At 57.9% G+C, this 25165-nt stretch overlaps 10 protein-coding genes across 10 annotated transcripts; 3 read left to right on the forward strand and 7 right to left on the reverse strand.

Annotated features, from left to right (window-relative positions):
- Positions 1-464: 464 nt before the first annotated feature.
- GGTG_04166 (hypothetical protein) lies at positions 465-3348 on the reverse strand (the record flags this gene model as incomplete). Its single annotated transcript, XM_009221958.1, has 2 exons — positions 465-2468; positions 2539-3348. 2 exons carry the CDS (start codon positions 3346-3348, stop codon positions 465-467), a joined length of 2814 nt encoding a protein of 937 aa, XP_009220222.1.
- A 149-nt stretch (positions 3349-3497) lies between these two features.
- GGTG_04167 (hypothetical protein) lies at positions 3498-3881 on the reverse strand (the record flags this gene model as incomplete). The annotated part of the gene is made up of 2 exons (XM_009221959.1): positions 3498-3716; positions 3873-3881. The coding sequence occupies 2 exons, from the start codon at positions 3879-3881 to the stop codon at positions 3498-3500; spliced, it is 228 nt and encodes a 75-aa protein (XP_009220223.1).
- Positions 3882-5560: 1679 nt separating this feature from the next.
- On the reverse strand, positions 5561-8277 carry GGTG_04168 (S-adenosylmethionine synthase). The gene is made up of 3 exons (XM_009221960.1): positions 7812-8277; positions 7004-7669; positions 5561-6875 (listed from the first exon to the last, which is right to left on the reverse strand). The coding sequence occupies exons 1-3, from the start codon at positions 7899-7901 to the stop codon at positions 6414-6416; spliced, it is 1218 nt and encodes a 405-aa protein (XP_009220224.1). The 5' UTR covers positions 7902-8277; the 3' UTR covers positions 5561-6413.
- Positions 8278-8453: 176 nt separating this feature from the next.
- GGTG_04169 (hypothetical protein) lies at positions 8454-9140 on the forward strand. Its single transcript, XM_009221961.1, has one exon. The coding sequence runs from the start codon at positions 8717-8719 to the stop codon at positions 9080-9082; it is 366 nt and encodes a 121-aa protein (XP_009220225.1). The 5' UTR covers positions 8454-8716; the 3' UTR covers positions 9083-9140.
- An 849-nt stretch (positions 9141-9989) lies between these two features.
- On the forward strand, positions 9990-12366 carry GGTG_04170 (GPN-loop GTPase 3 like protein). The gene is made up of 2 exons (XM_009221962.1): positions 9990-10326; positions 10404-12366. The coding sequence occupies exons 1-2, from the start codon at positions 10279-10281 to the stop codon at positions 11247-11249; spliced, it is 894 nt and encodes a 297-aa protein (XP_009220226.1). The 5' UTR covers positions 9990-10278; the 3' UTR covers positions 11250-12366.
- Positions 12367-14360: 1994 nt separating this feature from the next.
- Positions 14361-18017, reverse strand: GGTG_04171 (hypothetical protein). Its single transcript, XM_009221963.1, has 3 exons — positions 17320-18017; positions 14838-17260; positions 14361-14772 (listed from the first exon to the last, which is right to left on the reverse strand). The coding sequence occupies exons 1-3, from the start codon at positions 17428-17430 to the stop codon at positions 14685-14687; spliced, it is 2622 nt and encodes an 873-aa protein (XP_009220227.1). The 5' UTR covers positions 17431-18017; the 3' UTR covers positions 14361-14684.
- A 358-nt stretch (positions 18018-18375) lies between these two features.
- Positions 18376-19464, reverse strand: GGTG_04172 (hypothetical protein; the record flags this gene model as incomplete). The annotated part of the gene is made up of 4 exons (XM_009221964.1): positions 18376-18381; positions 18463-18496; positions 18749-18870; positions 19456-19464. 4 exons carry the CDS (start codon positions 19462-19464, stop codon positions 18376-18378), a joined length of 171 nt encoding a protein of 56 aa, XP_009220228.1.
- A 1372-nt stretch (positions 19465-20836) lies between these two features.
- GGTG_04173 (hypothetical protein) lies at positions 20837-21467 on the forward strand (the record flags this gene model as incomplete). Its single annotated transcript, XM_009221965.1, has 3 exons — positions 20837-20893; positions 20972-21101; positions 21340-21467. 3 exons carry the CDS (start codon positions 20837-20839, stop codon positions 21465-21467), a joined length of 315 nt encoding a protein of 104 aa, XP_009220229.1.
- Positions 21468-21613: 146 nt separating this feature from the next.
- Positions 21614-22445, reverse strand: GGTG_04174 (hypothetical protein). Its single transcript, XM_009221966.1, has one exon. It carries the CDS (start codon positions 22210-22212, stop codon positions 21649-21651), a length of 564 nt encoding a protein of 187 aa, XP_009220230.1. The 5' UTR covers positions 22213-22445; the 3' UTR covers positions 21614-21648.
- An 858-nt stretch (positions 22446-23303) lies between these two features.
- On the reverse strand, positions 23304-24891 carry GGTG_04175 (hypothetical protein; the record flags this gene model as incomplete). Its single annotated transcript, XM_009221967.1, has 2 exons — positions 23304-23706; positions 24815-24891. 2 exons carry the CDS (start codon positions 24889-24891, stop codon positions 23304-23306), a joined length of 480 nt encoding a protein of 159 aa, XP_009220231.1.
- Positions 24892-25165: the final 274 nt, after the last annotated feature.

The raw sequence follows: 25165 nt of genomic DNA on the forward strand, positions 1-25165 counted from the left end.
TGGGCAGAGAAGAAAGAGAAAAGAAAAAGATACAAAGGTACATAGAAGATGTAAGAGGGTGGGTATCGAAACTAACAAGGGCGACATGGCGGGGCATAGCCTCTCGGGAACCAAGGGAGAGGGGATAAAACCAAGACGACAAACCGCCTGAGCCGGTCAAGATCGTTAGACCATCCATAAAGAAAAGAGTAAGGAACGGCAGAGATCGGGGGGAAGAAAAAGAGGACAAGGGCAGCCCAGGGCGGGGCACAACCAGACCACTTGTGCCTGGCTGTCCGGCCGGCTGGCTGTGGAAGAGGCCAAAAAAGATCATCCGCACAAAGGGGAAAAAATAAAAGAATGGAAGGACACAAGAACCGCACACATCCGTGAAGACCAAACTAGCCCGCGAGCCGGTAAAGGGTACATGTGTAAGCTACATGAGTCTTGACGAGAGATGCCACCAGGCCGTGGTAGCGAGACCGCTACACGGAATCGATACCTTCCAGAATCCTGCGGGCCGCGTCGAGGCGCCTGTGATACATCCTGCTCTCGGCACCGGCCCTCCCGTTCTCGCTCAGCCCCAGGACGCACCGGCCAATACCCGCCACCAGGCGTTCCACCAGGAACTGGTCCTCGCGCAGCAGATGTTGCATCGGCGCTGGCGTGTTGCTCCTGACCAGGACGCTGCCGCCCCGCTTCGTTGGGCTGGTCCGCCCGACCTGGTAGCCGGGCCCAGCCTGCTGTGCGTAAACGGCCGCTGCTTCGTTCATCAGCTTGTCCGAGATGGCCCGCAGGTCCCCGTCCGGGGACGAGCTGTGGAGGCCGGCAATAGAGTGGCCTGTCAATGATACGCTGGCCGCCTTTTTCCTCGTCACCAGCGGGAAGCTTCGCATCGTGCCCGTCGACTCAAACGACGAGACCGATGGCCGGTGGAACGGTACAGCCGCGCTACTGGCCGGCCGCCGTAGGACCGTAGCCACAGGCGGCGACCTTAGCTCCCCAATGCCGTCCGCTCCCGGCTCGAGCGGGCCGTGGCCTGCCTGAGTAGTATCGACCGGGGGGCTGGTGGAGTTGCGGCCGTGCTCCCGGACGCGGCTCTGTCCCCGTGGCCGATCAGCATCCGCTGTTCTTCGGCCGCCATCGTGGCTCCTCCGCCCCTCGTCCGCCGTGGCGAACGACTCTACAGACCCGACAGATGCCGCCGTAGAGTCTGATGAGTTGCTGCCGCGTCTCCTGAGTTTAGGCTCGCCCGTCGTCTCCTCCAGGATGGTTGCGTCGATGCCAAATGGGCCGCGGGTGGTCACGACCGAGTCGTCCGAACTGAAGCTCCCGCTCCTGTCGCCCCTTGCCAGTCGTTGCTGACTGATCGTCCCAAGAGCGCTGTGTAGGATGAAGTGCTCGTAATCGAACGCATCTTTCCGGTCTTCGTGCGAGATTGGGTGCTGCAGCGTATCGTGATATGCCGACTCACCACTCTCGCTCTCGTAACCCTGGGCGTCGGCGGTTTCGTACTGATCATCCCCGAAGTCGCCGTTCTCGGTCAACATGTCGCTCACATCATCATCGTTGGTTTCGCTAGCCTCGGAGTTGGCATGCGCTCCCAAGACGAGGGACTCGTCGCCATTCTGTAGCGCCGCCATCGCCTCCTCTTGAAGGCTACCTGCCTCGGATTCGGGAGTTACCCCTGAAGACGCCTGGGCACGCCCGTATTCTGCAATGTCGCCGTTTCTTCCGGGGCTCGTGTCGCCGTCCGCGCCTGATTGCTCCGAGTCCCGAGACACAGCTTCCTCCGCATCCTCCAATCTATTAGTTGTTGGTTCAGGACACCACTGTTCGATCCGAGCGTGGGTGAAGGGACTCGGGGTTCGCAGGCTCTGGAAGCTTCGTCTGCGTAGACTGTCGGCACGTGCTTGGTCCCGTAGGTTCGAGATTTTGCCTTTGAGATCTTTGACTTGGTCGCGTATGTCGCGCATCTGCGTGGTAGACGCGGACCGCGTGACAACCTTGGCCCCATCGTTCCCCTGGCCAAACGTTGGGCTCAGATACCCTTCCAGGTAAGCGCTATTGCGGATGGAAGACTCGGCGCCTGCATGCGGCCTCGAGGCGTCGTCCTCATTCTCACTCAAGGCCTCCAGTGGGCTGTCGAGGCCCACGAGAGGTTTATGGGTTGGGCGTGCTGATGCATACCGCGAACTCTCCCGGATTTGGTCAACGCTCCGCGAGGTAGTCAACGGTTGCCTATAGCCGCCTGCGGCGCCGAGTGCGCTGGCAGATCTCTGTGGGTAGACCTTGACAGGAATTCCGATACGCAGAGTATTGTCGCTGCCCATGCGCGTATGGCCGAGCGAGGATGTAGAGTCCCGACTGCTCCCCGATCGAAATTGGAGCGTGGGGGACGGGACTGTGCCATCCGAGCCCAGAGATGAGATGGACGGCGATGAAGTGTGCAGCGAGCTCCGTGCTCGGTTGAGATTACCCTCCATAGTCTGCAAGAGGCTACGTCAGCAAGTGGCGGGACAGCCGGCGCGAGGCATATTCTGGAAGCGAACGGGGAACCGTATGGGCAGGGAGGGAACTTGCCGTCAGTCTCCGCTTCGCGTTAGCGAGGATTTGTTCCGCACGCTGACTTAGCAAGAAAGCGGACTGGCGGTCCGAGGCAGCAGCTGCCCGCCTTTCGGCGCTGGAAAACCCATCTTCGAGACCGTTGTGGCGTGCGGGGTGCTGAGACTGTGGTAGGCTCCTGGGCGCCTCGTCGGGAACGTACGAGTCTGCTACGCTCTCCTCGTCGTCACCCTGGAAGACGCTGTCGCCAACGCTAACGGTGTCGTCAAAGTCCGCGAATAAGTTTGTCTGCTCCTGCGTGGTGATGGTGCTGTTGCTGTCGAGCGACGAGCGGCGGCCGCGGTCGTGCGAACGCTGCCTCTGTAGCTTCCTGACAGCCTCCAGGCCCATTGTTGGGGAGGAACGCAGGGCTTCGTCGCCAGGGGACGTGTCTCGGCGGCGGGCGGGCGAGGGCCTGCCCGGGGTACTCTCGGCCTCGGTCACCTCTCCAATGTCGGAGAGCATGGTGCCGTTGCCGTAGATGATAGGCGTGGTCGGGGTGACGGGACTGACGGTGGGCAGGAGAGGCGGGCCAGACATGGTATATAGCTGATGCAGCTGGCTACTCGTGGCGGCGGCGTGAGCGTTCTTCCACATCATCAACGGCGACTGGGAGCGATCCTGATCCATATCGGGGGAGGAGGTGCGGTCGTAATCGGGGTAATCGGGGAGAATCATGTCGGGGTTCGTTAGCGTGGGCGAGGCGGGGAGAGTAGGGTACGGCTGCGGCGCCGAGGCGGCCGGCCCCGAGGCGGTGGTGGCCATGTTGGCGGTTCCGATGTTGTGTTGAGAGGGACTAGACGGGCGAGAGACGAGGATCGAGGGCCGTCACGGATCGGGGTCCCGGGGGCCCGGGGGCGTGACGAAGCAGGCCCGAGGACTGAGGCGGCGGGATAGAAACGAGTGTGTTGGGCCTATTGAGTGGCCTCTATGTCAATGGCTGGTAGGTCGTCATGCGCGGGGGAGGCGACCGGGCTCGCTGTGGTGGTGGTTGCCCTGACGGGGGTGGACAGATAGACGCAGCGCTGACTCTGGTCGGCGCGAAGTTGCCTCAGGAGGAAAGATGTTGGTGGGCTGGCGGCGGCGCGTTCTGGAGGGCACGCAGCGGCATGCTGTACAGCGGCGGACGGGGGCTGGTTCGAAACGGAACAGCAGCGTGGAGCAGGGCTGATTCGCCCGGTTCCTTGGGAGTTCTTGTTCTTTTGGGATCAGGGGTCGGGGGTGGTGGTTGCGACCGACTTTGATGCGGGCCCGACGGCAAGGAATCAATCTCCCAATCGGGTCTGGACCAGGGCCATTGTTAGGCCGTGTGGGGAGCGGAGTCAGGGCTTGGAAAGGGGAGAAAGAGAGGCCCAGCAGGCCGATTGCCAGCCACATGGGTGCATTGAGAGTCGTTGCAACGGCTGAGAATCAAGCCTCCAGGCTGTCGACATCTCCTAACGTCCGTAGCTCGACACGTCAAGTGCGGCGCCAGGGGTCATTGAAGGGACATTTCACGTACCGGAGCTAAAGGGGGGACAGGTCCTGCCCGGTCGAGGGTTCCTGGTCGGACACAGGTTTTTTTTTTCTCTCACAGACATTCTGCACAAACACCTGACTCCTCTCGCCAGGAACCCAAGCAAGGCCACTGACTCTAACCTTGCAAATCCAAACACGGCCAGGAACGTGTAGAGATTATCCTTCAACGACAAGGCTCCTCCTCCCACACCACCCCTGCGTCCCCGTCTGTCTCCCTAACATCTGTAGGGGTACAGAACGTTAAAGCCGGCCCACCGACCGGGGGTTATTACGGGGTACAGTGCCCACATAGTGTACTACAGTGCTTTCAACTTTTTTTTTTCTTGCGCTTCAGCGTCCTTTTCCTTTTTCCTTTCCGCAAAACACCCAAAATGCAAAGGATGTAAAAAAAATAGTGGGATTAAACGCGCTGGCCGACTGGGAAAGCAAATACAACGATTAATTTATCATATTAGCTTAATTTTTTATTTTTTATTTTTTGCGTGCTTTGGGCAGGTTTAGCTTCGCTGGTATTTTGCGGAAAGGAATTGGGAAAATAAGGAAAAGCGTGAAAGAAAAAAAAAGTTGAAAGCATTGTAATACACTATGCGGGCACTGTACCCCCTAATGACGGTGGTGGCCGACGTCAACGTTCTCTACCCCTATAGAGGTATGTGAGATTTAAAATACGCCCCCCTCGGCGGGACTCTGGCTTTTGCATGTGTGTCTCCATCTTTGTATTCTTGGCCCGCTGTGACATGCCGTCTGCCCAACTGGCTACCAGGTACATACAGCAACAGGTACCTGTCTGAGCTGGAAGACTCGCACAAACCACACGCTAGGCTTCGAGGTAGAGTCGGCCTGGTTCGTTCGCTCATTTTTCGTGTTGGGTTTGATTCGCCCCGCTGCTGCTGATTGGGCAATTGCTCCAGACAGTGCGGCTGTCTCGGCCCTGGCTAGTCCCTAGCTTACCTGCCCTCTCATGTCCACAAGTAAAGGCTGTGTTCCGTGCAACCAGAAGAAAAAAGAGGATAAACGAGCATTGGAAACAACACAGAAAGGACGGTTTGAAGGATAGGTTGTAGGGTTAGGATAATTAAGGTTCCATTGTCGTCATGTGAGGCGTCGACTTTTATGTAGGTGTCGTCCTTATCACTCTCGCACAAAGACAACTACCACTTACCCAGGTGGGGATGAGGTACCCAAATGTGAGGTATCCCTAGTCTGCTTCCATATCCTCGAGCGATAAAAAGGTATAGCCTACCAGTCAACATCATAGCATCAAAGACGTGCAGACAGGAGACATCTACGCAAACCGACGCCGACGGTCTGAAACAACAACCGGAAGGGCCCTCCCCCGTCCCATGCCGCGAGGAACATGCCCGACCGCACGCAACACCGCATTAGACTGGCTCACGTCCCATCAAGCAAGCACCCAAGCCCAACGGCGCGTGCCCTGTTGATTGCCCAAAAAAGAAACCAATCCATTCTTCTTCTTTGGGGGAAACTCCCGCGTGCCTCTAGACACCTCAACCACCCCCGTTCCACGCTGGGGGTTCCGCCTCTGATCTGACGACGACGCTTCTATATGCCGGCTAGAAAACTAGGAAAGCAAAGATGTTGAAGTTCTTTTGTCTTCCTCGTTTAACGCCGATTCCAAATGCTTCCTTTATGGTACCCGAAACCCAGAGCAAAGCAATAGATGGAGACAGTACCGAGCGTCCCCTCTGTTTGCCTCCCATGTATGTCTTTGTTGAAAGACGCCTCCCACTCCAAACGCAAAAAGCAGACGTAAAAAAAGAGGTAGATGAAGACGAACATAGATCGGAGAACCCCTAAATAAGCCATCCCATAACTCTTGTGCATTTCTTTTTCTGCAAGTGTCCTTTTGTTCGCAAACCGAGGCTCATCAGGACGGACGATGATAAGACTCGGGAGGTGATCGTGAGAAGGGAGGCCAAGCAAGGTGAAAAAAGCCAATTGGAAAACAAGGATATATAAAATCCAGGTTCGTTGAGAACCGTACGCCTGCCCGCCCATGAAATGTTAAAGTTCCGAAAGTACTGGCCGAAGATATGGTGAGAGAAAAATGATAACAGACAGGGAGAAAGATTAGAGCAAAAACAAAAGGTCGTAAAGTCATGATGTCTTTTGTGTAGGGTATGACACCAGGACATGGTTTGTTGTCATGGAAGTAGTCGGAGTCGATAAAGATGAGTTCCAATGCCCACCGTAGGGGGATAAGCCACGGCGGTTTTTTTTAATGTAATGAGAAAGGCGACGAGAAGTTGATTCTGGCACCTGGCGGGGACACACCGAGTCCTGCTCTCCCTCTAATACTTGAGCGGCTTGGGCTTCTCCCAGCTGAAGGTCTGGTTGGTGCCGAAGTGGCCGTTCTTGGCGGTCTGGAAGTAGATGGGCTTGGCGAGGTCAAGCTCCTGGACGATGACACCGGGCTTCATGTCGAAGTTGTTGCGGATGATCTGGACGAGCTCGTCCGAAGTCTTCTCCGAGGTTCCGTACGTGTCGACGTAGAGCGACAGCGGCTCGGCCACACCGATGGCGTACGACAGCTGAACCAGGGCGCGGCGCGCCAGACCAGCAGCGACCAGAGACTTGGCGATCCAGCGGCCGAGGTAGGCAGCAGAGCGGTCGACCTTGGAGAAGTCCTTGCCGGAGAAGGCGCCACCACCGTGCGCACCCCAGCCGCCGTACGTGTCGACAATGATCTTGCGGCCGGTAAGACCGGCATCACCCTGGGGACCACCAATGATGAACAGGCCGGAGGGTTGGATCTAGAGAACAGGCAACGAGTCAGTTTCACCTGCATGGCCATCGGGCGCGAAGGAAGCAAGGAAGGGCACCCCCAGGCACCGGAGAGCACTCAAGAGTTTCAGGGCAGGCAAGCAAGCAAGCAACGTACGTGGTAGACGGTCTTGTCGTCGAGGAACTTCTCGGGGATGACCCTCTTGATGATCTTCTCCTTGATCTCCTTGCGGAGCTCCTCGGTTGTGATATCCTCGCTGTGCTGGGCCGAGACGACGACGGTGTCGACCCTGAGGGGGATGACGGCGCCGTTGTCGTGCTTGTACTCCACCGTGACTTGGGTCTTGGTGTCGGGACGCAGCCACGGGAGGGAGCCGTCGCGGCGGGCAGCAGACATGGCGGCGTTGAGCTTGTGGGCCAGGAGCAGGGTCAGGGGGAACAGCTCCGGGGTCTCGTCGGTGGCGTATCCGAACATGATACCCTGGTCACCAGCACCCAGCTCCTCAAGGGCCTTCTCGTAGTGCAGGCCCTGGGCGATGTCGGGCGACTGCTCCTCGATGGCGACCAGCAGGTTGCAGGTCTTGTAGTCGAAGCCCTTGGACGAGTCGTCGTAGCCAATATCCTTGATGGCATTGCGGACCACCTTCTGGAAGTCGACCTTTGTCTTGGTCGTGATCTCACCGAAGACCATGACCATGCCCGTCTTGGTGGCCGTCTCGCAAGCGACCTTGGAGAGCGGGTCATCGGCCAAGCACGCGTCCAGGATGGCGTCCGAGATCTGGTCGGCGATCTTGTCGGGGTGACCCTCACCCACCGACTCGGACTGCAAGGGAGAAAATGGGGTTAGTGGTGGGATACGCAGCAGAATGTGTGATCTACGTCGTTCAGGTCGGCGAACAATGGGGGGAAAAAGCAAAAGGAAAGCCATAGAGGGACATAGGAATTAGGTAGCAGAAGCCACATACGGTGAACAGGAAGGTGCCCTCGTTGTAGTGCTGCCACGATGACAGGCGGGCATTGGGGCCGCCGCCGTTGACGCCGTTCGAAGTCGCCATCGCTGCGGTCGGAATGGCGGTGGTGGTGGTGATGTCGGAGGGGCGCGAGATAAAGGATGCGAGGGGCAGCAAGCAAAAGCGAAGCGAAAACCCAACCGAGTGATCCGGCACAAGAGGACTGTCTTCGGCTTGATCCTATTACCACGTCTGGCGCGTAAGAAAACAAGAGTGGGAGGGAAGGAGGAGGATTTAACGTCGGAGGGAGGGGCCGAGGTCGATATAAAAGAAAAAAAAATAGAAAGCAGTGAGAGGGTCGGAGAAACACAGCAAGAGGCTTTTTCCGTCTTTTTTTTTGTCACTCCTCTTTCTGGACCGCTAGCGCCTGATGAGGCGGCTGGGGTTAGGTGGGCGGAAGGGTCAAATTGCAACCCTAGCGAGAAAGCACGTTAATTGTGAGACGGAAAGGCTCAGGCACAGCGGGCATGTGACTGAATCGATTGGTACAACCCTTGTAACGGCGCCTCCCTCAGACCTTAGTCAGTAGGGGGGGCACGCACATCATCCCGGCCGGAGGGGCAACAGAATCCACCCACCCGATGCCGACCAGCAGGAACCGAGCTTCGGGGGATCAAAGTTCGGCGGATGGAAGCTCAGGATTGATACAGGGTGAGTGAGGTGACTGGGGCTGCGAACTACATCTACCAAAGGAGCTACCTATCTTACCAGGCACAAGTGAGTCGTTACGAGCAACGCTTTTTTTGACGCAGCAGAGCTGGCTGTTGTGTACGTGTGCGTGTGCGTGTGTGTCGTCGAGTCGCAACGTTCCTCGTCCAAAGTGCTCGGTGTCCGCCTGCGTATACGCTCGCCTGTCCGAGATGGCCGAAGCTCCGGGGCATGCCGCAGCTGATCCATGGCAGTTTCCAATTGCGGCAACCTTGGGGCTGCACATCGCAGACACCAAGTGGCAGACGGGCCAGGCAAAACGGAACAAGGACGACAAGCCTCCCTCGCCAGGTCCCACACAAGCCCAACCACACACCGCATCCCCAACCGTGGACCGCAAACACGTCCGGACAAGCCATGCCACCTCCCCCACCTACCTGCCTCTGGTGGCCGTCTGGAAGGTAATCTGCAATAACCCCTACCCATTTCGCCTGGCCCCTAGCGGCCAGGTGGCGGTCTGGCAGGGAATGCTAGCCGTGGTCGCGGCGTTTGTACGGAGACATGTGTTCTATGCCTGAGAAAATAATCATGTATTGGCAAAGATGAAACGCTACGACATGCAAACGCCATCTCAGCACACATCAGTCGAGGGCTGCCGGCAGGCATAAGGTGCATGTAGGTATACCTCGGTCGCCCATCGGATAGGGCGAGCTCAACCGGCCGGACTAGACGCTTCCCCGGACAGCAGGACCTCAGGCGCAGAGATCTCCCGCTGCTTGTGCACCAGGAGCTCTCGATGTAGGATGGTGCCTACGACGTAGCTGATGGGCTTTCTCGCTCAATGTGGCTGGGGGTCACACCAAACACTGACGGGATTGCGCCATCGGCCTTAACGGCACAAGTAATGCCAGCCCGGGAGGTAGGTTTGGAGAGCGACCAAACGGACGGATACCCATTTTTCCAAGCTTTCTTTTTGCCCCTTTTGGCTCCCGCCTTTCTCATCTCACCGCAACTCTTTTTTTTTTTTCCCAAGCCACATCTCCCTCCCCATGGTGTGCGGCTCGCCGCTAGTCTGCCTACCGTCTGGCGGCCCCACTCGACCCCGCGACTGAGGCACAAGGGGCGTGTGGTATGGAGGGACAGCGGTCGGGGGCCTGTATTGTGTGCTATCAACCATGATGGGTCTAGACGGGAAAGACATAACGTTGAGATCCTGTGAAAAACGGTTGGTCAAATGATTGGCGTGTGGTAGTTTTACTTATGATAAATCTGAATTCGAACGAACTTGTCCAACCGGCACATGCTCCAAAGAGTTCTTGGCGCATTTATAAAGGTTGGTACCTGTCAATTGTGCTGGAATCTGATTGTCGACTCTCATGAAGCCAGTCGGGGATGTGGACCCCCAAAGGCGGTGTAGAATCAAGATGCTTGTCCCCCCGGCAGAAAGACCGATACCGCGCTTTGACGCGGGGCTGCGACTGCAGAAGTTCCTTGCTCTGCTTGTCGTCGCAATTGAGGTGAACAAGTTCGAGCACCCCTCGCCCACACATGCACAGGCACGCCTAGACTCACGTAACGAGAGTGAGCGACAACGGTGGGCAGACACGCCGACGCGAACGTTACCTAACCCCTCCAATCACGCATACACCCAAGTAGCCCCCTTGGCATCGACCCCCCCTCCACCCCGGTGATACGTCGTCACTGCTTCTGGTGCGGCTACCATATCGGGCCCTAGGAGAACACAAAAACGTGCTTCCCTAGTGAGAGAAGAAAGATGAGCAAGTTTGGGGTCATGGTGATGGGGCCTGCGGGCGCAGGCAAGGTATGCTGCCCATCCACCCTCCACCCTGGGCGGTTGGCTGTACATACGCGGCGCTGATGGAATGATGGGCCACTTAGTCGACATTTTGCGCGTCTCTCATCACACATCTCCGCATGAACAGGAGGTCTTCCTTCTACGTCAACCTCGACCCCGCAGCCGAGTCCTTTGAGCACGCGCCAGATCTGGACATCAAGGATCTGATATCACTCGAGGATGTCATGGAGGAGATGGGCCTCGGCCCCAACGGCGGCCTGATTTACTGCTTCGAATTTCTGATGGAGAATCTCGACTTCCTCACAGAGGCCCTGGACTCTCTGACCGAAGAATATCTGATCATCATCGACATGCCCGGCCAAATCGAGCTGTACACCCACATTCCCATACTACCAAGCCTCGTCAAGTTCCTCACACAGTCGGGCGCCCTCGACATCCGGCTTTGCGCCGCGTACCTCCTCGAGGCCACCTTCGTCGTCGATCGTCCCAAGTTTTTCGCCGGCACCCTGAGCGCCATGAGCGCCATGATCATGCTCGAAGTACCGCACATCAACGTCTTGTCAAAAATGGACCTTGTCAAGGGCCAGGTGCGCAAGAGGGATTTAAAGCGTTTTCTGAACCCGGATAGGTCGCTGCTGGACGAGGATCGGGGCCCAGGGCATCCCGACGCCGACGACGGGGACGACGAGCAAAAGAACCCTCAGGACACCGATGTCTTGATGCGCGGCGCTAGCTTCAGGAGGTTGAACAAGGCGGTGGCGAGTCTGATTGAGACCTTTAGCATGATTAGCTACCTGAAACTGGACGCCTCGGACGAAGAGAGCGTTGGGGCTATCCTCAGCTACATCGACGACTGCATCCAGTTCCACGAGGCTCAGGAGCCGAAGGAAATCAAGGACGAGGAGCACGAAGACCCAGAAGAAGAGTGACGGGGCTGCTGCCGGAATCGCTCACACTTGTCACCTCGAACCACGCCGTGCCAGGCACATGGCTCCGGCGTGCCGGCACATCGCGGCGACCCTGATGCGCGACCGAGAGTATCCAATCAGATGTAGCTATAGGGGTATCCGAGATCTTTGCTCCTTCTTTTTTCCTCTGTTTCTTGTCGCCCTGGTTCCTAGCTCTGGTCGATGGTCGATGGCCAAGACTGCCCTTTGCGGCTTCGGCGCTCTCACTTCCCCGCTCTATCCTCCACCACACACATGCTGGCCGACTGTGTATTTGGCGCGCGACAAAAGAGAGGATCTCAGGCCTGGTTCTCCCAAGCTGGTACTCAGCGACCCCCTTGACGGCCCATATATCCGGTGTCGCGGGCTGCGGTTTGGGCTTCCCATTCTCGGTATTCACGCAGCCATATGTCCTTGATAACAACGGCGTACCCGGCCAGCTTCCCTGCGAGGATGGCAGAGTCGCGCGCCGATCGCTCTATTCCTCGTTGCCAGACAAAGGCGACGACGGCGACGACGGCGGCCCACATGGCAGCCCGAATCACTATCCTGGTCCAAAAGAGCATGATTCGGCGGGCCAAGTTGAGGAGCTTGAGGGCTATGAAGAGCACGACCAGAACGAAGCCCAGAATGACGACGTCGGGGCTGCTGTAGAGCGCGGCGATGGCGCGGTTGACGAAGGGTTCGACCAAAGGGTACATTTCGGTTGCCACGTGGCTCGCTTGCGACACGCATTTTCGCCTGAGCACTTGGACCGGCGCGTCGGGGTCGAGGGCGTGGCGGGCGAGGAATTGCCAGTAGTCGGGTGGCAGCATGGCTGTGTGGGAGGGGATCGCAGTCAGCCAGGTGGTTAGAGATGAGAGTTTGGGAGTGATGGCGGAGGGTCTGCGTAGCGAATTGTACGCCCGCCCGAAAAGGACGGGCCTAGAAATGACGTCAAATTAACGTACACTGCATAGCCCCGAGCACCCATTCGTTTCCGGACGCCATTCTCTGAAGCCAGCGCTGGCGTTTTCGGGATGTGACCGACTTGTTCGGACCTGTTGGCTTGGAGGGGGTGGATAGCGAGCTCTCGTGGAGATGGGCGGGATGAGATGGGACCAGCGGCGCAGGGTATACGGTCAAGCTAGGTGGGTGGTTGAAGACTGCAAGCGACTAACAGCAAATGCGCGCAAGGAGTGCTTTTAAGACAGAGAGCAGACAACTGCGGTTGCTTCGTAGGTAGGTGTAGACACTAAAGGTAGCCGGTCGGCAAAGTAGGGAGGCAGGCGTCGGTCCGTCCATCCATCGAGGACCGTCTTGATTGTTCGATTGGCTGTGGATAACTGCAACCGTGTCTGGTGGGGCATTCTGGGATCCCTGTCAGCCCGGGCAGGGAGGGTGCCGGGTTCATGGGTCGGGCAGCCAACTCCCGTCACGCCGTCCCCCTGGACCACAACCAGACCTCATGCTGGCGCGCGAGCCTCTCAGGTCCAGCCGTCAAGGTTCCACGCAACGAATTCGGGACAGCGAAGCCGCATTGCTGGGTCCACTTGCACACCGCCAACCTGCCAATTCCTGCTCGCCGCCGCCCGGGACCCTGAGGCGACCAACCGGGGGCGTCGAAATAGGGGACCTTTTTTCTTCGTTTTTTTTTTGTTTTTTTTGCCCCTTTGCCAGCTCACACACACCCACTCGGTCAACGAGACGAGGCGTCTTTTCGTTTCTCCTTTAACTGACCTTAGCGTGGGGTTAGACCCTACCTGTCAGCCCCCTCCGTGGGCGACGACAAGTGTCTTGGCCTACTGGCGTGTGAGAGGATATATCATTGAGCTGAGTCACCTGGGGAGTGTCTTGCTTGCTCCCACGGTCGGACTTTATATCTTTTGGAAGTGCCCAGGTGGTGCAACATCTCTCCTGCATGGACAAGTATTTTCGAGCTACCCCTGCTCTGTTGGCGCTGTAGATTTTTATTATTATTTTTATTTTTATTTTTTTTACCCATGGCATTTGCAAATTAGGCGTGCGTAAAGTAAGGCTGGTAGCTAGGTTTGTCACAGAAATTCGTGAGAAAAGATAGGCGTGTCTGAAATACCCACGCTTTAATACGCAGCGGCTATAATGACAGACAATTGAAAAGAACGGAGGAAAGCACGCAATACATAAGCAACGGAAGCGTGAGTACTATAGAGAAGACAAGAACCGTAAAAAAAACAAAACAAAAAAAACGTTAATATCAAGGGTGATATTACCAACGTGGATTATCGCACTGCTGGACGAATATTTCCCTCCTTGCGCCGCGTCGACATCCGAATATCTTGATCCAACATCAATCGGCGCTACGCAGGTGCTCGAAGGCGACGTCGCCATCATCAACGCTGCTCCCCAAGACCCCCTTATACCACCCGACTCGGACGAGGAGTTTGGTGGGCAGAAGGGGATGTGAAAAGCTTTTGTTGGATTTTTTCCATTATATACAAGGCCAGTAGCCTTCCCCATCACGAGGCCAAGGAGACCGGGTGCGCGGGGGGGGGGGAGTCGCCGACGGGGCTCGCGGTCGACATCGGGGCAGTGCCACAAGAGCGGCCGGTCGCTTGACCAGCACGGGCTGGGGTTTGTGCGACTCGTGCCAGCGCGACTTCAGTCGCTAATAAACCGCGCGCGGGCCGCAACCTCGAGGGCACCCGGCGATCCTTCAAGTTCAAGAGAGTAAAAGTCCAACCACGGGAGTGTCTCGCTCACGGCAGTGAGAGGTTACTTGGCCTAGTCCTGATACGCTGTCCGGGGGTAAGTGGTTGGGCATGGTATTTGAAAGGCCATTTTGGTGGGCTACTGTCTTGTGGGTGAGAGCACATCATCTTGCGCAAGCGAGAAGAAAGAGAAGTAAAGCCACCAGGGCCAGGGCTGGGTGCGCGTTGATGTGGTGGTGTGCAGCTTGGCGATGTGAGTCGAGAAAATCCATCTTGACGAGGAAGGAAATTTCCACGTCTTTATAGATGGGACGAGACTCTGGCCTCAGGTGAGCAGAGGCGGCATGGATGCGAGTATACCAATAGGGCATGGGCTAGAAGCAACAGCCAGGTTATAACAGAAACACAAAGGCTTCAATGCATTGTATCAATATTCGCTGATCTAACAAAGGGGTATTTTTCCAGTGACCATCCGAGCCCAAACTTACAACGACCTGCTGAAATATGTAATTTGATCTTCTCCAGGCAGCGGCCCCCTTCGCTCCATCCACATCCACCACAGAGGCAATCTAGTTCTCTTCGCAGGTTCAACAACTAGATAGGCGATCCCATCATCCAAATTCGGGCGGAGCAAACACTCCATGCCCATCATGATCCACCGCCGAATGATTGGAGCATCAATAAAGTAGAAAGAGTTGAAGAAGATTATAAAACTCGGCTCGTCGACTGGCCGCTTGCTGGGTATCCTTCACCTGTCGGGCTCCTGCTTGATGTCCTCGACAAGAATAACAACCGTCAGGGTCGCCGCGTACGCCTCGCGGATGGCGCACGACATGCTATAAAAGGGGGAAAGAATTGGTCAGCGTTTAGTCGCAAGAAGCAGAGAGGGAGCAAAACTCACCATGTCTTCCTCACATCCGCCACGATGGCATTGAGCCCCCAGTGCGCACACCACGCGCGCGCCAGCACCTCGTTGTCGGGCACGCCAAACGCCTCGACGACCAGCACCTTGGAGTCGTCGGCCGGGTCCCTGACCACGGGCGGCGGCCGCTGCGGCATCTTGCCCCTGGCCGCCGAGGAGGACATCATGCCGCCCAGCGAGCTCGTCGACACGGCCCCCTCGCCCATGCCACCGCCGTACATGCCGCCCCAGTCTCGGATCTCGACGACGCGGTCGACGGGCACGGACGCGTAGGCGTACTCGTAGAAGAGCGGGTGCGGCCCCTCGACGCACGGCCACGCGCTCACAAACTCGACCTCGAAGCTGAGTCTCAGCGGCCACGGGGCGCCGTCGATGGCGAACTGGATCCCCGCGTCGAAGACGCCAACCCCGCCGCCGCCGCCGCCGCCGCCGGGGGCGGGTGGTGGTGGCGGTTGGCCTTCGCCGCCGAGCATAGGAGTCGATGGGTTCGCCGTTCCAGGTACCGGTCCCGGCGCGTTGATGCGGCGTAGCGTGAGCTTCTCGACCCGGACCGTGTCCACAATCTCGCCCGTGCCGGCCGAGTCGCCCTGCGGCCTCGGCAGGTCGTAGTCGAGCACGGGGAAGGACTCGGCGGGTGGGCCGAGCGGGTCGGACCTTTCGCGCATCGAGAGCACTTCGTCGGGGGACATGAGGCGCAGGCCCTGGAAATGTGGCTGCGGGCCAGGGGTGGTAGGCGAGAGAGGGGTGGAGTCGAGCAGGATTGTGGGCGGTAACGGCGAGACGGAGGCGCCGGCGGCGGGATTGGTGCCCGGGCCGGCTAGCCTGGGCCGCCTGGTGCGTATCCTTGCAATCTGGGTGCGTGCTAGGTCACGCGTCGGGCGCGCGGGGCCAACCCAGCCACCGACCTCGCGGCACGTCGGGGCTAGGACGCGGCCAACGACCGAGGCCGACGACCAGTAGGTGTAGCTACCCCTGTACTGAAAACCGCAGCAGGGGTGCAGGTGGGTAAGCAGCGCCAGTTCGTCGGTGGCGTGGTCCGGGTCGACGTCGATGAGTGAGTTCATCATCAGGAACGGGAAGCTCATTCCGGGCAGGACGAGGCCGCTGAAGAAGGCCATGGCGTGCGAGCTGACGGCGCCAAGGGCGTCCTCCGAGTCTTCGTCGGCCATGTTCTCGAGCATCTCGGCCAGGTTGGGCCACTTCATCATCTGGGCGAAGCGCTTGAGCATGGACATCTGGCGCCTCTTGAGCTTGAGCCGCAGCTTGACCTGCTTGGCCGTGTCACCAAATTCGTCAATGCGCATGTTGTCGCGCCAGCGGCGGGACAGGGCTATGCTCCACTGGATGGTGGGCGGCAGTTGGGCCAGTATCTTCTCGCGGGGGTTCTCGGAATGCTGGCTCGAGTTGATGCGCAGGTCGAGCTCGCAGCTAAACAGGAGCTGGTGGAAGAAGCGCACGTACTGCTCGTGGTTCTGCTCGCCGCGGTCGAATATGAAGCGCGTGGCGATTTGGTTGCGCGGGTCCGAGAAGTCGATCCACCAGCCAGGGCGCGACAGCACCTCAATCAGGTCCGTGATCTGCTTGTCAATGGTGCGGTGGGGGCTGAGCGGCTTGCCTCGGTCGCGGAGGAACTTGCCGTACAGGTTGTTGTACATGAGCTTCTCGTCGTCGTCCTCAAGCCCATAGCGTTCGAGCTCGCGCAGCCTTCGCATAATCCGCTCGAGGTCGGCGTCGCGCAGGGCTATGCCCGTGTCGCGCAGGGTGAGAGTGGGCGGCAGTGAACTCGCGCGCGACACCCAGCGATTGAGCGCAACGGTGCCTGGGCGGGCGCCAAAGTGGAAGGCCAGGCTGGGCTGTTCCAGCGTCTCCCACGGGCGCGCGGCGGGAACAGGGGCCGGGCGGCCACTGCTGGTGGTGCGGGTAGCGCCCGTGGCGGCGGTCCAGCGCATCGTCATCAGCTGGGCCATGGCGTCATGCAGGTTTGCGGCGTCGGTCGCGGCGCCGCGCACGCCGGCCGAGGCGGTCGCAAAGAGCGCATAGTAGCTCTCCGAGGCGTGCGGCACGGGCCGGCGGTGGCCGGTAAAGACGGGGGCGCCGCGCGACACGAGGTCCATGGCGTGGCCCAGCGTCAGGTCCTCCTCGCTTGGCACGTTGGACGGCGGCCAGTCCGTCAGCGGCCCACGCCGGCGCCTCCTCCGCCAAGTCCCGGCCGGGGCAGTCGAGTCGCGCCGGGCCTTGCCCTTGCCCTTGTCGGCGCCGCTGTGCTTGGACAGCGGGCGGCGGACGGGGCTGGCTGAAGATGATGGTGAGGCCGAGTCGTCTCCGTGGCCAATGTCCCGGCCCATGCCCGGCTCCGAGTGCCTGCGGCGGTCCGGGCTCCGCCTCTCATAGTCGTCGTGATCCTGCGGGGCGTGGTCAGAGGGCGGCGACGCGCGTCAAGAAACATACAGCGCCAACATACCCTCGTGTCATCGTTTGAGTCGTCGTCATCGTAGCCGTCTTTGCCTTTGCGCCTCGACTTGGAGCGGAACAGCGACCCCCAGAAGCCCCCTTTCTTCTTTTCTTCGCTCATGGTTGTGGCGGCTGTTCATAATCGCCTTGTCTAGGCTGGCGCACCCAGCAGTCACCACCGCTGGCCCAAGCCAGCAAGGATTTGCGCCCAGTCGCAGCACAAATAACAGCAGCCTTGGTCGTGGGCGGGGCAGCGGGCAGAAAGGCTGTGTGCGTGACAGCCCAAGAATGGTTTGACGGCAGGCAGCCCAGGGTGGGTAGGTACCGTAGACAGGCCAGCTGAGTGGCAGCAGCAGGGATCGAGGTGATAATGCGCGTTAGTTGGGTTGGGTGAGATTGAGTGTCAGGCGGGAAGCGATTGAGTTGAGTCGGTCGCAACTGCCCCAGCCGGGCTTGGCCTTCTTTGTGTCGCAGCTGAGCAATTGGATGTCACTCGACACCCTCACTTGTTTGGCGGCGGCCTCTGTCGGAGCCGCCGAGGCTGTGTCGGCGCAGGAGCAGGTGATGTAGGCTGGGCAGGTGCGTCACAGGTCAGAAGAGCACGCATTGGTGGCCATTGGCGTCTTGAGCTCTGCTCTCTGCTCTCTGCTCTGTGCTCTGCCAGTGCGCTGGCAAAGGCGTGCGCCGACTTTGGTTGCTTGACTTGAACCGAGTGAGATTGATTGGCCCGCTGGAATCGCCCAGGTTTCAGGTGCTCAGGCGCTCGTCCAGCGGGCCTCCTCAAAGCGGAGAGAGATGTGGTTGTCGCGGGCGACGGTTTCCCTCACTAGTCTGGTCGCTTGCCTCCCGCCCAATCAGACTCCCCGAATCCCAGTCTAAGCCCGCCCCACTGCTACCTTGGCACATGGAACACGGCGCAACGCCAGCTCCATTGACTTGCGGCCATAAAGTCATAGAACTGGCTTCTGGAAGCCTTTCCTGGCGGGCTACGTAGCTTTTACACGCATTTGGTTAATGACGTGACACATGACGGCTTTACTGCATTCATGATATCAGCCGATAGCAATCAATGCTGTGAATACGCATCACAGCGACCAGGTGTAAATATGGTCATGTCATACGCCATTTCGAGTCTGAAGCCTGTTGAACATACAGACAATGACAACCACTTTTGTGACCCATAGTGCCTTGACCAATATGTCAGCAAGCAAAAACAACCCTTGGGATAGGAAGTTTTACTCAAGGGCTTACGGTGTAATTAATAGGTTAGGAATGATCCCAGTCAATGCTCTGCTGCACATTAACAATAAACGCATCACGACTGCCCATCGCCGACGCCGCTGCCGAGCTGGTACTCGAGGAGATGTCGCTACCGATCAAGGGGCTCCTAGGGCGGGAGTAGAACAGACCGGCCGGCCCTTGATGCCCATGTAACCTACCGCCACGCCATGAACTTTCCAGGGGCCTGGGCCTTGTCGGCACGCAGCGGAGCCATCGAAGACGAGTCCAAGACAGCTAGCTGACCTGAGAATTCCCACCTCATCCAGTCCCAGCCCAGCCGCTGCACCGCGAAACGTCAGCAGCCGAGTCGGGCGTGCTGTGGCAGACCCTATAGGGCATTGCCGACCCAGGCCTCTCGAGGGGCTATGAGATCGCCGCCCTAATACATAGACGAGCCCTACGCAGCGTCGGGTTCTGTCTGCGACCGGGAGCTGCCCTCATAAGACGGGGCCTCCCGTTGCGTTCCGTTGGGGCATTGGGTACTCGTGGCTGGCAAAGACCATGTGCCACTTCGAGCCGGCCGGCTTGAAGTGCGCGCGCGTGGGCTGATGGATATATCTTGCCGCAAGTGCCGTGGAATAGACGAGTAACTCTCCGTCTTCCCGCAGACATTGAGTCCATACCGGCTTCTGAAATCGGCAATGTCGTCCTGGTACGTGAAAGATAGCAGCCTGTGTGACGATGGCACCGATTCCGGCTGCAACGGGACGTGAACAGAAATTTGGGTCAACTAGTGACTTTTTGATGCCAGAAAGGTAGTGATATCTATCTAAAGACAAAAAGAAACGACAAAAGAGAGCAGAATGTGCCCTGCGTGCGACATGTCCCTTGTTCCTCCACCTTGTTTTCAGTTCCTGCATCCCACGGTCCTCATCAACAGCCAGACAGACTGTGTCCTGAAGCATGTATGTCGTATCTCAACCCCCCACCCACCCTCCATCGCCTCCACCTGCTTCCCCCATGCCCACCATGTAGAGGGGGATTGGGCACCAGCCAGTGGCAACGTCTGATATCGAGTACATCCATCATCTTGGCAGCTTTGGGAAAAGCAATTTCAATGAGCAATTGCAAAGAAAGCCAGCAACATTATCCAACTAGACGCCAATGCTAGTATTGGAGGATTGGGCCGAAAGGCTCACAGGCCGGCTTATCCCATGGAGTCAGCGACCTTGCTGCAACTTAAGGTGAGGGCGGCGGGGTCGGGTTCCCTGGTGGCACGGGGGGAACGGGGCCCGGACGGGGTCCGTAGGGCGGAGGTGTAGGCGGGCTTGGCGGCATATCAGTGAAGGTAAGGTAGTCGCTGCGGTAGTTCTACTCGCCGACGACCTCCTGCCTATCTTCCACGTCCGGCCGTTGTGGTGTCTTGAGAGGATTTGTCTTCTGAGTTGGTTTGGAGTATTGCTGCTCTTTATAATTTGACTGGCCTGTGAGGGGGTGGTGTAGTTGAAAAGCAGAAGAGACCCGAATCGGAGGGCAATCCCCCTTAAATATCTCCAACAACCGCCGTGGGCTACCAGAGGCCAGAGGCCCCTTTCCATCGGTGTGACGGCGGCAACAAAAACTGCCGACAGCGCACAGGCGCGGCCATACCGACTCTACCCAGGCCGCGCGCCATCTGCAAGAATGGTCGAGGGCTAGGAATGGAGGCGACCTTGGCGCCTGCGTGGCCTCTACTGATGTCCAACAGCGACCTGGTATCGCAGCTTCGACTGGGGATGTCAGTCGAAGTTTCCACATTTCCATTTTGGCAGCCAGGCCGACCGAAGAGGTGCTTTATCCTCCCCGCTCTCGCAAAAGAGCTAGAAGAAAGGCACCGCCCGTAGTCACCTGCTTTTCGGACGGCTCTTGGATCTGGACGGAATCCCTGGCCGGGGTGCTGAGAACGGCCCACGCATGACTTGGGGAAGTGGCTATCTCCCCACCTACTTTGGGTCGAACAAGGGCGCATGATTTGCACAAGGGCTTAAAGACCCAAGTCACGTCCGCTTCTTTGATGGCTTCAAGACCCGTTGTACAGCACTTTGGCTGGACGGCAGTCTTTGGCAGACTCGGCTGTCCGCGAAGGCCTTTAGAGGCCCTCCATTGAGCAACGCGCCGCTTGGATCTGGGATCTGACTGAACAGCAGCCCAGTCGGACCGCTCTCTCGGTCATCAACCAGAACTAATCATCTCGTACAGAGCCGCCCTCTGGCGCCAGCTCGAAGCGAGGCCCGCACACTAGGGAATACGTCGCCAACGCGGCCGAGATGGTGCTCAAGCGCCCGGCACAGAGCTTGAGGCAAGCAGGGCGCGGCTGGTGTCAAGTGAGTGGTTCGTGCTGACCCCCAAGAGGGTCTTTCGCGGCGGGCATCTCCGGCTTGGTTTCTGCTGTGTGAACGCAGATGAGCATCTGGAGTCAAATGTGGTGCCAGAACGAGCTGCCAGTTGGGCATTATAATGAACGTTTGGCGAGAGGGAACGCTGGGAAAAGCCAGGGCACAAGAGCTCTCGGCTCGTGGCTCAGGGACGTTGGTGCGTCGTTGGTGACCGTTCTGTCTTCGTAGGCCACCCTGTGGAGATGGCTAGGAAACCTTGTACATCATGGTGTGGATACGGAGGTGAGGCGCCGGCCAAGCCAGCAAAGCGCCAGGGCCGTGTGATGGTCAAACTTGGCGCTTAATTTATAGCATTACTGAGTCTCGAAAGCGCCGAGAGCCGAGGATATTGTAATGAAGTAAAGCTCCGACTGATTACCTACCTAGATCCATAGGAGATTTCAAATCACTAACGAAATCCGCGATACGTCAATGCTTTGATCATTCTGCTTGCTGGTCCTTGGCCGCTGCTCCCGCCGTCTCTGAGCGTGTTGGTCCCTCTGCTCCTGGGCCTGATTCCTGAGGGCTATCCAGCGCTGTCGCTCCTCCAGAGTGTCACGCTTCATATACTCGTTCACCCGCCGCTTGTATTCCGGCATGACATTGTGATGGCCCCTCTCGCCCATTATCTCGGCAACCAGGTCCCTCCATTCTCTCACAGACGTGTATCCGCCGTTTACATCAGGCCACCCAAAGTCTAGACCCTACGAACAGGCAAACTTGGTCCTGGCCCACCCCCACGGGCAATAGCCGGCGTTAGCCCAGTTTATCAGCCCGATCGAGCCGTCCGAGTCGATCACGACCTCTCCGCCGCCGATGCCGCCGTGCGCAAAGACGAACGGCTTCGAGTAGTCCATGCCCAGACGTTCACGGATATTTTGGATGTTGTCTTCGTCCGGTTCGCAGGTGCGAGGAAGGCCGACGCAGAAGTTCAGCCAGTTCTCGAACAGCCGCCAGCCGTCAACCCCGGACATGGCGTTGGAGGCCCAAGTCGACGCCGGCTCCTCACAAATTTCGATGATCCGGCCAGCGAGGTGCCGCCGCTCGTCCTCGGGCATCCCTCGCCAGACGTCCTTGAGGAGGGCGCCGGGGACACTGGAGGTGATGAGATATTCGGCATCTTCCTCGCGTTGGAAGTGGATGACATTTGGTATGGCGGAGCTGAGGCGATCCCGCCGATCGGCGAGCCACGCCAGCGTGACGTACGGGGATTGTCGCAGGCAGCGGATCGGGCGCCTTCCCGTGCGTGTACCAGAAGCCGTCGTCATCTTTCCAAAGGTATTGGGCGGGAGGGGAGGACTGGCGACGGATGATGAACAATTCGTTGATAAGCTACGAATTGTCGTCGATCTGGCTAACCGCGTAGTGGAAGCGAGGTGTGCGATCTGAGTTTGGCATGACCGGGGGATCGCTGAAGAAGTGATATGACCGATGTGTACTTGAATGGAACGGATTGGTTTCACTGTTCAATAATCATAGTGGCAAAAACTCGACAAATTACTTCTTGACTATGCTGCATGGAGTCTGAAAATGGCTGGCTGGAGGGGAGAGACCGACCCACCGCGCGCGTAGTCACGATGGTCACTGGTTAGTCATTTTAATCTCGGTGTGTGGTAGGCATGTTGGTCTTGGGGCCCGCGACCGGCGTGTTCTGAGCTTGGAACTATCACGAGGATCGGAGTGGGCTCCATTGTGGGTGCTCTCGGCGGCTCAACAAGGCGTTATTCTTAAGGCTATCCGGGAGACCTGGGGTCCCGGTGTATATATATAAATCCTCCGTCCGGCCAGTCTCCCTCCACACGAGAGAAAGAAGCACCAAGCCATTCATCCCATTCATCTACGCAAAGAAGCATCACAGTCATCGATCCAGGTTCATACACACAATCCATCCCATACTGCCCTTTGAGTGCCCCTGAGGCATCGGCGGAAGATCATGCCCGCAAGTGCAGCAACGTATTCTTTCCGGGTACATTTCGGGACCTCATCTACGGCCAAGTACCCAAGCAGGACGGCACCAAGTGGCCAGCGACCACCCAGTCTCCTACTCCACGTCGCCAATAGCAAGCGCACATCTTTCGGACTCTTGCTGTTGGCGGCGTAGAGAAGGTGACATTGTAGTCGTTATTCCCTTGGTGCCGTTCGGCTTGTCTAACTACTATATAAATGTGCCGCTTCACCAAGGTCAAATACTCTTGCGGGTGCAATACGAGGGCTGACAAGGAACTATGTCTCATAGGGCTGGGCGCTTCACCACAAGTTTGTAAACTGCAAGACTTGAAGTTGCAAACCGGAGAGTATTTATGCGATCAAACAAATATTAAAAGCCTCATCCTACCGTTTCAACAATTTCTGCTTGCCGTTAGGTTTCCGCCGCCCCATCGCCACCACCCATCAGCGCCAGTACCGATATCCCGCCCAATCGGCTTACCGTCTCCGGGAAGGACGGTGATTCCAAGAAGGGCGGTAGCTCCTTGGAGAGGACGAAGACCTCCCGGGTAGGGTTTCCATCCCTTATTTGAACGCAGCCACTGATCCTGTAGTCGTCGTCCGCGCCGGTGTGCGTCTGGCAGCACCGGGGCACGGCAAGCACCCGTTTCCTCACGTAATCGACAGGGCCCACCGGAAATAGGACGCGCTCGTTGACGTGGGCGACGTCGGACTCGGGCCCCTTCTCTTCTAGCTCGTAAATGATTGGGCAGACCGTTTGCGGGTCGTCGTCGTCGGGCGGGATAAGGTGGTCGAACGTGACCGCGTATACCTTACTGCCGGGTCCGGAGAGCAAGATACGAACAGGGTTGATTCATCACTAGACGGTCCTAGTAGAGAGCGAAGGTGGAATACCTGGTTTAGAGACTCAGCAGCTAAAAGAGAATATAAATATAAAGGTACGGAGAGAGAGAGAGATTGGGCTGGGAAAGGAAACAAGCCGAATGCACCAACGGTCTGTTGGAAGGGGCATGCATGCCATTGGACCGTGCTACTAGTCCACTCGTCACGAATGAACTTATTCGCGAGCTGTTCGGGTGGGGCTTAGGGGGTGGCTGGGAACCGTTTGCACGTAGAGCACGATATATTCTAACCCAGAGGTGTGAGGCGCAGTCGGCCCAAACCGAGGCCAGGCGGCGGCGGCAACCAAGCCTGTCCGGCAAGCCGGGCGCCTAAGCGATATATACTTCTGAGCACGCGGGAATTTCTAGCTGTAAAGCCGCCACTAGTCAACATCGGTGGCAAAGAAATTCTCATACATCGCTGCAGGCGTCCATTGACACTCGGTGTTGGAAATGTGCAAAAGGTTGGTAGATGAAACGTTCAAAAGGGGCTTGCCCAATGCAAGATCGGGTTTGTTGCGATTCTCGGCTCAATCGTTTTTTAGCCCCTATTTATGTCCGTTGTCATTGCACCTCGAACTAGATAGACCGTCGTCCCGGCCCAGTCATCCTTTAATCCATAGCTTAGCTCAATCGCGTGTCCCGGCCTTGGGTTGGCCGCGAGAACAATCTGCCTGGTCTCGCAGGGCTGGCCGAGTCGGCCAACCAAAAGCCTGCTCATTGGCGCCCTCTGATTGGGGGCCAATATCAGGAGGGAGATCATTGAGGGCAAGACTGCTCTGCCTGGATACTTAAGCGAGATAGGGACACAGTCCCCTATGACTCCACGGTGAGACACCATCCGCCCGCCCAAGTACAGGACGGAGGTAAGAAACATCCAAACACCACGGCAAGCACACAAGTAGTTGCAACCAAGCCACAAAACCAACAATAATCCCACCGCCAGCAAAGGTAGGCTTGAAGGCCCTCGCAAAGAGGTGTTGTACAGCAATGGTACTAACTCCAAAACCGGCTTCCACAGATGTGCAACGTCAAGACCGACTACTGGTCCTGCGGCCACTTCAAGGTCGTGACGATAACGGGCTGCTCGAGCTGGGACGCGTGCGAGCCCAGGCGCATCGACGGGCCCACGTATGCTGGCAAATGCGGCAACAAGGGCTGCCCCAACCCTCCGGCCGGAGGTTCGACAGACGGCGTCGGACAGGACCACCTCGGCGAGACAGCAGCCTGACGAAATGACAAAGTTTCGTGAAAAGCACGCAGATCCCCGAAGCAGAGGGCTCCCAAGTACACGAGCGACTTTTCCTCTAGACACCTGGATGAATCCAATGAACAAAGAAGCGAGTTTCCCGCAAACATGTGCAGCACAATAGCAAGCAGAGAGCAAAACATG

Source organism: Gaeumannomyces tritici, assembly GCF_000145635.1.
Source record: "Gaeumannomyces tritici R3-111a-1 unplaced genomic scaffold supercont2.2, whole genome shotgun sequence".
Lineage (NCBI taxonomy): Eukaryota > Fungi > Ascomycota > Sordariomycetes > Magnaporthales > Magnaporthaceae > Gaeumannomyces > Gaeumannomyces tritici.